We start from the raw sequence: 13,563 nt of genomic DNA, 5'->3' as shown, positions 1-13,563 counted from the left end.
TCCCCCCTGCTCTGACTGCTCCATCTTTTTGACCGAAATCTGCACAGTCAGTGCCGGATAAATCTACGCAAGTCAGGAATTCAATGAAAGAGAATTTTCCCCATTCCTTTTGACCTAATGTGCGATGTATAATGTAGTCTTTCTGTTGTTCCCATTACTGAGTTGCATGGCTCTAGCAAACAAATTCTTCATTGCTTACATTCTGATTTTTCACAGCTCTTCTCTTCTTTCAGCCATCTTACCATTTTACCTGGAGATGGTAATTCTCTACCGGCAAGCCATGGCGCACACACGGTGAAAAGATGTGTTCTCAGTGCAAATCTCATGGGCTGGGGGGAGTTATCCCTGTGTTCAGCAGCTGTCAACTGTCAGGAGAATCTAGCACAGCTATCCACGGGAAAAAAATGCTGAATTTCTGTATCCCTAGGAAAAAGAATTAACTCCCACGAAGCCCTGTGATTCACGAGTGAAGGGAGGGTGGCAACAGAGGACTGGCCAGCCGGGAGCGAAGAGATCCAAATGCAGATTTGGGCTGGAGTCAAGTCTCCCCACAAACGTGGAGGAAATACAGCTAAAGACAAATAAACCCAAACACATGAGAGTTGCCAAGAATAACAGGAAATAAATTTTCTTTTAATATTTTTGTGTGCATTATATGGACTCTAGCATTAAAACAGTGTTCTCCTGGAGAGGGGCACCTCTTCCTGTCCCTGCTGAAAGCAAGCAACAGGAGAGCTTCTAACCATTCTCCAAACTGTATGAATGTTAAATTTCTATATACTGTACAGTAGCTATGTTATACAGTTATATATCTATATTATATCAGCTTACATTCAACTCTAAATACAGAGTGGAGACTTGACCTAGCCCAGTTTCCAAGAGCTCCTTCTCCATCTCATCTCCATCCCACCTTCCTCCATGCAGGCAAAATCCACAGGCATCCCAGCACAGAAGTCAGTGGCTGCCAGTGGCTTGAATGTCTTTGAGATCAAGCTCTCAGTGCTCTCCTCTCCACAGAAATGTGCACACTCAGTACAGAGAAACTCCTCCTCCCTCCCTACTCTCGTGAACCTCTGGAGTACTCAAGAGGAGCATCACCCTCTGTGTAGGGGTGCAATGCCCCTGTCTGTAGGACGAAATTCCAGTCACTGCATAACTTGGAATTCTTTCTCCTGTATGCTGGATTAATATAGAGATTTAGCCCATCTGTGCCCGGTTTTGACCTTTTATGGAACGATTCTGTGTCTGCACAGGGCACCTTCCCCTACACACAAGATGTAACCAGCTTCTTGCTGCATACAGCAGAAATCCCAGTCCTGAGGACAGGCTCCTGCCTCATTGTTTTGCTCTTTTTTTTTTCGGAGATGTCTCTGGGCAGCAAGCTGTCCCCGGTACTGTGTGACCCCGGCTCTGTGCAGCAGGCCAGTGCTCCTGCAAGGCGGAATGGTACTCAGCTCAGCAACACAGTACGTGATGTGACAGGGCTGAATGCCTGCTCCAGCAGACTGGCTCTCTGTCAGTTGGAACAATGCTTAGAGATCCTAGGGACAGGGTCTTGCTGATCTTCTGGTGCAGTGAGCTAAACTGCTCAGCACCGCTGGCCCACAGAATCGTGCCACTAACAGTCACACAGAGCGATTAACACACTTCAGATTGCCCCTCCCCACTCACCCTACCCAGTCTCATAGTGAAAACTGCCCATATACCTCAAAATGTTCTCCATGTATCTGGAAAACAAAGTTCTCAAGCAGACCACAGACATCCAGTGCTACCAGACTGAATTCTTTTCCCCAGGTTGGCCTGCCTTTATAAGCACTTACACCTGCAGATTCATTTACCTCCCCACCAGCACCTGGCTCTGTGCAGGTCAGCACAGCCAGAGAACCTTTAGGAAAACCCAGCGATCCCAGATAATGATTCTTCTCCCACATCCTATTCCAGTTTGTGACTTCCTTCTGCTTTGCACAGGAGCTCCTGGGTCAGGAGGTAGGAACTCGAGTGGAGACATTAAAAGCAGGCTCAGCAACTGGAGAATGTGGAGGTAGCCAGACCAAGACAAGTCACCAGGACAACCTAATTCATTGCAAGTTCCCAGTACTGCGAGGACATACACAGGGGTTCTTTGGGGGCTCCCTTGGCCTTGGGAGCGGAGGCAGCCATACTTACTGCTCCCTGGAACTTGCCTGAAATGGGCACCAAGAGATTTCTTCAATGGGAAGGGAGGGACAGAACAGGGGAGAGGAGAGGAGAGGAGAGGAGGGAGAGGAAGAGGCAGCACTCTGTTCTGATGTAATCTTTTTGAGAAAAATATAATGCCATATGAAATCCAGAATTCCTGCTTTTGGTAGCAGTTGTGTGCGAGGGAGGCAATGGGCTTGAGACAAAGAGCTTCCCAGAGGTAGTTATAAATGATCTGCTGCCACACAGGGACAATGAGGTTTGCCTTGGGTTGAGGACAGCTCATCTCCCAGTTCTGTCACTTCTCTGAGGCCAGCAGACATGGGAGAAGGCTGTGCTATCACACAGCAGACTCAGTGGCTCAGGAGGACCAGAGAGGCTCAGGCTGATCAACCATATCCAAACTCATACTGATGCCATGAAAGAAACCCAGGCCAGGAGCCCTGCGGCAAAAAGGTCTGCACGTCTGCACTCCTTCACACAAGATGCAGCTTAGGGCATCTGTACTGCTGGAGAGGGCTACAACCTGTCCCCACGTCTGCCTCTCTGTGGGGGCAAAGCAAGAAAAGATGCAGCACATTTATAAGGACCTCTGGGAAATGAGCAGTTCATGGCCTGCCAAACAAGAGTTTGAGAGAAAAAAGGGGAGCATCCCACATCCTCAGCAACAGATTTAGAAGATGACACCAGCCACCACGACAGACTAGCAGAGAGGGGACTCTGTACTGCAGCACCTGAAGAAGAGGATGTGGGGGAAGGCAAAGAAGCAAGGAAATGGTGGGGAAATCACAAACAAGAAGGACTTGTCTTGGGTTATAGGTAGTGGATGATGATTTCTCTTCTCTCCCTTCCTTTTTCTCTCCTACTGTTGGTAGCTCACAGAGCATCAGGCCTTCTGCGTTGCTGCTCCAGAAGTTGCCTGCAAGGGAGATGCAGGGGTTGCCCAGATCGGCGGAGACGTCGAGAAGGAAGGCCAGCCAGCTGGCGACAGATCTCATCTGAAGACATAGCAGACACACACAGGTTGACAGATAATCAAAGCTTCCTTCAAATTCTTCACTACTAAAATAGTTAGAGCTACATCCTTCACTACATCTACCAACTGTTGGAACTGCTGAATCCTTATATACATGAGGCAAGTGAGCAAGTCCTTAGGCTTTCAGAAATTTCCTTCGGGCTTTATTCATGTACAATACATATTAAAATCACTCATATTTTGCTGCAATAAAGACTGGATCCTGTTTCTATTCATGAACAGAAATATCAAGAGTTACTCTTTAACCTCAAAGAGTTATGGTTTGGGTTGGGGCTAGCAGAGCATGGTCAAGACCGAGGAAGGCAGAGTGCTGATAATTCTTGGTAGTACAGTATCTACTTTCCAGTGTTTTTTATGGCATGCATACTGGATGCAAGGCTGCACTGCATTAGAGCTCCCCCAGACGAAGTCCAGGGAAACCACTGCGTATGGATTGGTGTTGGGTAATTAGTTAGCTTGGGGACTCTTATCAGATGGCTGCAGCTATTCTTCCAGGGTAGCCTGTGCTATCACTCACCTTGCATGACTTCATTCTCCTTGCAGACAATGCGAGAGCACACCTCCTTGTTTATTATGTACATGCGACGCACACTGAGGGATCACCAGGTACGTGCCAAGGACACGACAGGCACAGACACCCAAAGAAACAAAAAAGGGATACAGGCAATAAACATGTATATTCACTGGTGAGGAGGCAAGTCCTAAATTTTTAGAATTAGTCTAGAATAAGACTGTTGTCAATAGAACAGTAATCTTTGTCAAGACTTCATGAAATGGTCAAATACCTTAAATGTGGATTACAATATAGGGCACACTGCAGCTTCTTAGTGCTGCACAGTAATAGTTATTGTGCTGGTTTAATTAATCACCCTAAAAGGACACTCTGAGGATAGGATTCATCTCACCAGCTGGTTCTCTGAGGGAATTTCTAGTCTTTAAAAGAAACAATTACTGAACTGGACATGCTGTTGCTGGAGAGTTTTTAGGGCTTTTCTTAGGGACTGCTAGTTTCTTACCTTGTAACACAGAGATAGCTTATACACTGCTTTACTGGTTTGTGAACAGAGTACAGGCGCGTGCAAGGGAACTTTTCTTCACGACAATCTGGAAACAGACACACACACACACACACAGAGGTGCGATCCAGCATCGTTGGCAGGTGCCCTCATTCTGGCACACACATAACTTCCTCACTAGGTACTGCCTCCCAGGCTTCTAGGGAAGGCCCCATGCCTCTATTTTCCACTCTCTTGTGAGAGATGAGGATGGTTTAGAGAAGGAGAAAATAAGGCAGACATTTCTGATCCCCTTGCCTCATAAAACAAAAGCAAGGGGAAGTAGATTGAATAGCAAAACAAGCCCACTGGGAATCCTGAACACAGAGTACTGGGACCCTCAACATATGCTGTCAAGGGGAAAGACACAAATAAACAAAATGTAAATTGTAGTTGCATGTTTAAGACATGTGTTTCTTACTAGATCTGCAATCTCACACTTCAGGACACAAATCCAGTTCCTTCCTTTTCTGGACAATCAACCCCATAGCTAACTTTGATGGGTATTCTTGCATTTCCTTCTGAAACGCCAGATCTTGGCCACTGACAACGACAGAATATTGACCCAGTGTATCTGGTCTGGTGATCTGCCAGCTCCTCCCAGGCATGCCACCCAGGGGAAGACTTCAGCTTCCACTAGTGTCATTCTCCAGGACTTCTAACTCAAGCAACAGGGTGAAGGGAATTTTCCAGGAGACAAAGCTCAGTGCTCGGCCAGCACCTCCCTGAAGAGGTAACAGGGTGGGTGAAAGTGGGTCTGGAGGGGGTGGAGGCAGCAAACATCAACGTACCTGATGAAGCTGTTGTAGTTTCGCTGTCAGACTGAACTGGAAGACAGAAGGTAGCAAAGTTAGTGTGATTTACCATGATTCCATCCCAGACATCAGCTTACTTAAAACAAGTAACTGGAGAGCTCCTTCAAGAGCCCTCCACTGTAACTTCTAATGTGGAAAAAGATTTCATTGTTACCAACATAAAACCGTAAGAGAAGGTACAAATATGAATCTAGTGCCAGCTACCCAGCCAACAATGCTAAAAATCTGTCCAAACTTTACTATAAAGCATTACCACTACTGTTCAAAATTACACTGTAAGGGCATCTTGGCTTATAATTCAAAAGATTGGGTAAATGTATTTATTTGTGCTAAATACCATCCATCTAGACAAGAAGTGAAGGAGCCTGTGACTGCCTCTTTCTAAGGAACAGTGACTCTATAAGAAACAGCATCCCCAGATCACTGGTTCTTTAATGTCCCTGACAAAGGGTCAAAAGGAAGTTGGTTTATCATTCCCTCTGATAAAGCAACCCACCTGTACCACAGTAAACCAGTACGTTTTGTTATTTACCCAGTGACGAGCTGGAAAGGAACTCGGAGGACCAACTGTCAGGCACAAGTTCTCATCAACAGTGATAGAGAACTTCTGCTCACATGCCATAGTGTCAGTCAGAAGCATAGGCAAAACACATGGGTGTAGAGAGGAGTCGTCTTTTGGGCATCAGGGCTGTGGTTAGGGGCAGTCAGGGATGGCAGGGCTCTCTGTGCCAGGGACTGGGCAAGGAGAGGGAAGGGGGTTCCGCAACATTTGACTGTGAACTAAGAATAAACTCACCAGGACTAAGAAGTACAGGTGGTGTGACAGCTGCAGCTGGAAAAAGAGAAGATGTTCTGAAAGATCTTAATTTGAGTTTTCAACATCTTTCCCCCTCCTACAGTCCTGCCGATTGCTCACCACTCCTGACCAGTAGCCATTCCACATCTGGTTCGTAGACAACGCTAGTTGCAAAGTTGTTATCATCTGACTTGTCAGAGTAACTGCAGGCTTTCCCCGTGAATATGCTGCGTGTCCTAGGGCTGATAGGATGCTGTAGAGCAGAGATGGGTCCCACAGCACGTCCTTTGTAAAGGCTTTCTTCTTAATCCCTCAACAATTAGTGTTTTGAAGCCAAAGTCCGCTGTAAAGGCTTCACATATAGCCTTTTCAGGTTTAGATGTCGGTTAGCCACTGCCAGTTTGGTCTGTACACCAACTCTTATCTACCCTCCTACAGACTGTCAGGTCTCACACACTGAACGCAAGACTGACATGGGTTGCTTTCACCTCCCACTCCCATCAGGAAGATCATGCACCTTGCATATACATACTGTGCCTCCACTTTTCTCCTCCAGTGTTGTCCCATGACAACTGGCCAGCTTGACCCACAATACTCTATAGCCAGCTGACGAGCAGAGTTCCAGGGCAGAGGAGAGACTCTGGAACTGCTGTGCTGGAGAACAGGGCACCGCTCTTGGATGAGCTCTCCTACACAGCACATCTCCCAGAAACAGCCAAGCGTTGCTATCTCTCCTTTATCTTTTGAACCACATCACTGACTGCCCTGCCTGGTCCCCTCACCTCAGAGGAATGTATCTGAGAGACTTCCACAGCCGAGAGAGAAACCATTGCCCAGGCCAGTGGTGCCGGATTCTAAACAGGACTCATACGGAAAAAGTACGGAGGCTCCTTCTTGAGCCTCTGGCCCTCTCCTCCATTGCCCACTGAGCCTGGCAGGATTACTCTGTCTTGTAAGTGCCTACACTCCTATCAGCTCCGCATCCTTCCCCTGGGGCTGTCTGCACAGCAAGGCTTGGCTCTCAGGAGGCGTATTGCATGCTCTAAGTGCTGTCTTCCCAAGTGTCCTCCATTTACCCTACTTTTCACATACATTTTGCTGCCCCCCAGTGACATAGCTGCGGGCACTGCGGGGAAGACAGTACTAAAAGAACAGTATTTCCACCTCCCCATCATCCCACCACTGCTCAGTTTGCTTTATTACAGTTTTTTCGGGGGGGTTGCCACCTCTGTCTCCTGAATGCTCAAGCATAGCTGCTAGCTGTCAGCACACACCCATGCAACCGGTGCCACAGTGCTGCCCAGTTAACGGGTGAACCTGACCAGCTTTTCTCCCTTGTCATTTAGCCTCTTCCTTCCTGCAACCTTCTCTGGAAGCCCAGGCTGCGTGAGCTTTGGATTTCATGGCTTCCTGCAGTGTAAATAGCTTCAGAGAGCCCTGGTACACCAGGTGAGATCAGCATTTTCTTGGAGATCAGACAATTAAGCCGCCCTAAATTCATCTCCCTGCACAGAGCACAGAAAGGACTCCCAGATAGCCATAAATGCTGAAAGAACACTACTACATGTCAACAGTGGGGGAGTTTCTGAGCATAATGCATAATTTCTGAGTTTATGTAGGCAGCAGTAAAGGGGAAAAGAAGCCTGAAGTTGCCAAGACATTGGAGCTTACCGGAAGTGCCGATAAGAGAGTCGGTGCTAATTTCACCTGGAAAAGAGAGAACGTCCTTGAGAGAGCTTGTCTTTACTTTGTGGTCCCTTATATAGCTAGCTTGAATTAACTTGGCTGCCACGGTATGCTCATGAGACAGTGGGATCCAATCCAGTAAATATATAAATAAACACAGTACCCCCATCCCACCCATATCCATCCCCCTTTTCAGTGACTGGCCTGAGACTGGATTTCTTAGTGCACATTGCATCATCCCTTACTGAACTCTGGATTCACATTCTGATTTCTCAGATATGGCCACTGTGGGCATCTCAATGAGAAAGATGAATCTGAAACAAAGGCACTGATGGCTCCTGCAGCAGTAGGACAGACAGCTGAGGCACCCCTGCAGAGGAGGGAGGCAACTCCAGAACCTGCCCTTGACTGCAGAAATGCATCAGCAGATGAGATTCTTTGAAAGGCAACCGATGGCAAAGCTGGAGTAAGCGTGATAGAGGGAAGTGTGAAGGACAGGGAAGCTTGGCGGACATGTTTTAGGCTGGCTTCTGAACAGTTTTCCAGGAAGTCCCAGGTATTACACATGACAGGATCACAGCTGCAAGATGTCTCATGGCTTAGCCACGGGCTTAAGTCTGGAGAAAAGGCAGACCCTTGTGGCTCTTCTGGGTGCTGAAGCATGATGCAAACATACATTCATTTTATCTTATTGTGCCACAGAAATGGAAGAAGGTCCAGAGGGCTAAAGCAATTAACCCTCAGCAACACAGCCAGTATGAAGACCAGTCAATATCCTTTCTCAGTGGCCTCACTGCTAAAGCATCATGCCATTTGTGCACCCTTTTTCTTGGGATTTTCCCTAGCAGTGGTAGAGTTCCCGAACCATCTCACATCTGAGGAGTTATCAGCTCTTGTGGATCTCCCAGAATCCTGTGAACATAACTTCATGCACTTGAGCTAAGTGTTCAGGACCCCAGCACTAGTGAATTATTTGTAAAGAACACACAACACTTAGCAGGTTGTCTTGGAGGGCTTATTTAATCTTCACTGAAAGGCAAGCTCACAAGGTCAGAGGCAAGGAAAGAAAGAACAGCATTTTCAACTAAACAGGCTGTAACTCCACAGGACTGCTGGGTCACATGAACAGTACTTAGCACATAGCACGCCTGTAATACTTACCAGTTGCACTTTCCAGTTCTTGTCCATTGACCACCCATGGAAACCAGTCTGCAAGAGAAGAGGGGAGTGAGGAAAGGACAGAGGGAGGGATTTCTATAGCCTGCAGGCTTTATGAAATTTTTGAGATGTTTATCTGTCCAGGAGACACCACCACCCCCTGCTGGAGACAGATGCTGTCCTCTCTCTGCCTCAGCCTCCACTGCTGGCTGGGTTTGCTCTTTAAAGACTTGTGGATCCAGTGGGTCCTGATCCTACCCCTGCTGCTTCCATAGGGTCAAAGGCACAGGGACAAGATAGTAAATACCTCCAGATCTGCTACCAGACTTCGCATTTCTGAAACCCCATTTGATGCATTTCAAAAATAAATTGCACATTGCCTCCCTGCTCTCGAAGTTGGTCAAAATCCTATCTCTATTTTATAAAAGAGGAAACTGAGTCACAGAAATAATTTGCTTGGGGTCACAGATTGAGTCATTGCCACATTAAGAAACAGACCACAGCTTCTGTAGCTCCTTAGGCAAGTAATCATCTGGTTCGTCATCCTGCCTGGCTACGGAGCATAAAGCAGATCTTTCCCCTCAGCCCCTGGGCACACTGGAGAGGGAGAATGATGAAGGCTTGGCTGTACATGCTGTGTGGAAGAGAAGAAATTGAAACTGAGCTAGAATCTTCATTTGTCCAAATATAAAGGGTGAGAGAGCTGCTTCCTACAGCAGGCAGGAATAGGAAAATATTTCCTGCTAGCCACAGAGGAGGGAAATGTCTGCATAACTGGGGTGGGATGAAGGAAGGAGTTGGCAGGAAAAACCTAGTGATCTGGGGCACTGCAGGGATGTGTGCAGGACCAGCCCAAAAAACAGTACACCCTGCTACATCTTACAAACTCAGCCTTTAGCCTTCTGTTCTTAATGGGAGCACTGCATGGGTAAAAACTACCAGGTCTGGATCTTTTGTCTTAGCTCTTCCTCATTCCGAGAGCAGTTACTTGCAAGCTGCAGAGGCACTCTTGGGACCCCTACATAATCCTACTCTGCAGCTTTACAAGAGTCACTGGACCCTGCTGTTCCCTTCCCCACCCAGCTGCCACCAAGGGCTCAGTTGCTGGCAATTGACCCAGGGAGAGCCAGACATACATAATAACTTCAGTGCACAATATAGCACAGCCCAAAACTTTCCCTGTTCTGCCTAATCTCTTGATGGAACAAGCAGAGGAGAAAAAAAATATATTGTACACTTTCTCACTTGTTTCTCATACAAAACGAAGGACACAAATTCTGAAACCATTGCAGAGGCCAGCGGTGCCAGATTTGAAACAGAAGTCATATGGAAAAAGAAGAGAGGCTCTCCCCCTTTTTCCTAACATTGGCAAGTCAGCTGTTACTAGCTTTTTTCTTTTCCTCCCCTCCCTAGGAGATAACTGGAAAACCGGTCCAACTCTAAAACAACAGGACACAAGTGAAGTGAAGCCTCTGCATACAAGGAGAGACAAAAGAGGTGGCTTTCTTACCCAATTCTCAATCACTTCAATCTGTATTTGCTACGGTACCCAAATCACATGCTTTATGAACGACTGGATTTTATTGTCCAAGTTGCAATAAATTAATCCTTGAGGTCCAAACCTGCAGCCCGAATTCACCTTATCAGTAGCGTACCGAAAACCAAGAGACAATGAAAGACCGGCTGGTATTCCTGTTATTTTCCAAGTCAAAACAAACAAAAAAAAAACAACCCAGAAATGCTAAAACAAAATACACAAAAGTAACAAAAATTCCTTTCAGCCCTCCTTCACGCATCAAAAAACCCACAGCCTTTTATTTCTGCCTCTAATTTTGTAGACCACCTACAAGCTCATCTCTTGGATGCCTCAACTCCCTGCTTCACAGTCACAAACATGACATCCTCTATAGTGCACCTTTTACAGGAAAAAGTGCCACTGGGAGCAGAATCAGGCTTCAGCATGAGGGTAGGACCGAGGAGAGTAGATTGAAATAACCTTATATGAATGTGGTAGGTGCAGTCATCTGTCTTCTGCACACAGTCCTTCCTGGGCAAAGCTTTTTCCATTGACTTCTGCTGTCTGTGCTGAGTCTTCTGACTACAACATCTGCTGCTGCGCTCTTGTTCCGGCTTTTTTTTTTTTGCGTTTTTGTTTTTTTTTTTTAAACAAATTTGATCCCACCTGAATTTTTGCCAAAGTAACTCCAAGCAAACAAAGACATGGAACAACAAAACAGAACAACAACAAGAAAAACAGAGTGGTTTGAACTACAGAGGTTAGGTTTCTCAAAACAGCTATACAAAAACCTACAAAACCTCCCGGCAGCTGAGTGGCCTGGAATGGGGCCACTCCAGCAGGAACCGCTAGTGACAGCAAATATTTCACAACTGTGACAGAACAAGTTTTACAGAGCACTGGGAAATGCTCCGCAGATATGCAAACGCAGGTGGTATGGCAATCTACAGTAAGCACAAACCACAGCTCACCCCCTTTCTCAACTCAGCCTGGCTGTTTTGCTTACCCAAACATCCCTGCAGTGGAAGCTGTGGACCTCTGCCTCTTGCAGCTCCCAGTACTTACTGGAAAGTGGACACATAGGAACCAGTCCCCAGTTCCTAAGCTGTTCCTTACAACCCTGTAACCACCTTGCCTTTCTTGTCTGGTCCTTCTCCCTTCACTGTCCATCTACATGTCTCTGTCTTTCTCCTTAGGTCATGGCACATGAGCCTGCAAAGGAAACTCCACGGGGCTGGGGTGGAGAAGAAATCCTCCCCTTGGCATAAGGACTCACCAGCTGGGGACAAGGAGAGTGCTAAGAGACACAACAGTATACAGGCTCCAGAGGTCTTCATCCCTGTGGAGTAGAGAAGAGAGGAGTCAGAAGAAAGCTAAGGCAGGACGAGTGATACCCTCCCCTGTAACTCTTTTCTTGATGCCTCCATTTCCCTCTCAAGACTACTTAGTCTTTCCAGCTTCTCTCCCACCTGTCTCCCTCATCTGGCCAGTTTTCCAGGTGTTCCTGAAAAATTATGGAGTGAACGTATAGCTCCATCTGCTTTCTTTCTCTCTTCACCTTCTCTCTCCGGTCTCCATCCCTTTTCTTACCCAGGTGGCTAAGCCCCACTCCACACACACACACCACATGCAAAGCAAAGTCTCCCCTTGTTACCTCCCTCCACTCTCTTCTACTTTTCAATTATCTTGGGGAGCACTGAGAGAACAGACAGGGTCCCCATCACTTACTGCAGCCCTCGGTCTCCACTCCCTTCGGCAGCAGAGCTCTGTCTCTCCCCCTCAGTGGTCCCCCCCCCACTTTGGCTATTGGGTAAATCACAGGCAGCCACACCCAGAACATGTTCTACTTCTGGTTGTCTTCAAAATACGAATTTTGGGAAGGGGAGGGAAAGAAAAAAAAGAGGAAAAGGAGAAGCCAGTGAGATGGTGGGACGTGCTGTCATCATGCATCTGGAATGAGGGGGGGGAGCGAGGAGCAGCAGCCCACACCCTCATTCCAGAGTTTATTATCCTCCCAAGGGAGCCCGCCCCTCCCGTTCCCCCAGGATGGCCCAGCACCAGGCAGGGATTCTTGTGACCCCGTTACACGTCGGTGCCCCGTTTCGCAGCCCCTCTTCTCCCTCTCCCGCCGCCCCCCCCTCAGCCCCGCTCCCCGCTCGGCCGCCCCCCCGCCGCGGCCCGCCCGCCCCTCGCACCCCTCTGCCTCAACCAGGCGCTCGGGAGGCCGGGCCGGGCTCCCGCCTCCCCCGGCTTCTCCCCCGCGCTGTCCCGCTCCGGCCGCACGGCCCACCCGGCACGCCCTGCAAGCGGGGCCGCCACGGCCGCCGGGTCCCGCCGCGGGGCCGGCCGGGGGTGCAGGCGGCCCGGGCCCCGGGGAGCCCCTCACGGGCAGCGGGGAGCGGGCGGGCGGCGGCACCGGCGCCCCGCCGGCCGCGGGCAGATGGCGGGCTGGCGGGCAGCCAATCGGCTGGCAGCGACCGTGATGACATCACCCCGCTGCCCCGCGCCGGGGGGGGCGGGGGGGAGGCTGGCGCCTCCCGGCGGGACGGGGCTGGGAAAGGGGATAGGATGGGGGTGAGGATTGGGGTGGGGAGGGGATGGGGGGGAGGGCATGGGGATTGTGATCAACTGGGGATTAGGGATGCGTAGGGATAGGGGTGGGGATAGGGATGGGGTGGGGATGGGGATCGGTGGGGGTGGGGATGGGAATGGGGATCAGGATGGGGATATGGATTGGGATTGGGATCGGTTGGGGATGGGATGGGGATGGGGCTCCCCCCGGGACCTGGCTCGTGTGCAGGGGGCAGGGAACAGGCACAGGGGGACTGGCTCCATTCTGCAAAGCTGTTGCCATTCTGGCCAGTCTGAGAAAGGCAGGGAACAGGGAAAATGTGTGTGTGTGGGAAAAAAAAAAAAAAAAAAGTAGGAAAATGGTAGAGACATAAACTGAGAAAGGAAGGATGAGCTCTGACCCTCACTGCCATCCTTTAGGCTCCCTTGTGCCTCCAAGCATGCTGCATGTTGTGAGCGAGGGTCTCAGAAGCAAACCCATCAGCCCGGCTGGAACAGCCACTCTCCCCCAACGGTCCCACGATCCCCGTGTCCTGGTGCTTTCTCAGAGAATTTCCTTCTCTTTGCTGCTTCTGGAATTACTCCTCTGGGTCTGAGGAGGCACTGGCTGGACAGTGCCCCTTGTATGAGCTTCAAGGCACAATCTCAGCCCTGAAGCCAAGGAAAAAGCTAGGAAACAAACGAAGCTCCCCCCCTCATACAGCAATGAGAGACAGAAACCTGGTAGAGGAAAGCTGTGTCCCCTAAGGCTT

At 48.9% G+C, this 13,563-nt stretch overlaps 1 protein-coding gene across 3 annotated transcripts; it reads right to left on the bottom strand.

Annotated features, from left to right (window-relative positions):
• Positions 1–612: 612 nt before the first annotated feature.
• Positions 613–12,687, bottom strand: MFAP5 (microfibril associated protein 5). Of its 3 annotated transcripts, none has more exons than XM_055808998.1 (10): positions 12,531–12,687; positions 11,969–12,097; positions 11,517–11,579; positions 8,728–8,775; positions 7,552–7,587; positions 5,881–5,916; positions 5,061–5,096; positions 4,231–4,318; positions 3,732–3,805; positions 613–3,176 (listed from the first exon to the last, which is right to left on the bottom strand). In XM_055808998.1, the coding sequence occupies exons 2-10, from the start codon at positions 12,078–12,080 to the stop codon at positions 3,055–3,057; spliced, it is 615 nt and encodes a 204-aa protein (XP_055664973.1). In that variant the 5' UTR covers positions 12,081–12,097; positions 12,531–12,687; the 3' UTR covers positions 613–3,054. The 3 variants fall into 3 exon arrangements, with proteins under 3 accessions (XP_055664973.1, XP_055664972.1, XP_055664974.1); XM_055808997.1 differs by having other exon boundaries at positions 12,436–12,686; XM_055808999.1 differs by having other exon boundaries at positions 11,969–12,089; positions 12,531–12,684.
• Between the last annotated feature and the right edge of the window lie 876 nt (positions 12,688–13,563).

Source organism: Falco peregrinus, chromosome 6 (genome assembly GCF_023634155.1).
Source record: "Falco peregrinus isolate bFalPer1 chromosome 6, bFalPer1.pri, whole genome shotgun sequence".
NCBI lineage: Eukaryota > Metazoa > Chordata > Aves > Falconiformes > Falconidae > Falco > Falco peregrinus.
The sequence above is the reverse complement of the archived record's forward strand: the minus strand, read 5'-3'. Positions and strand labels throughout refer to the sequence as shown.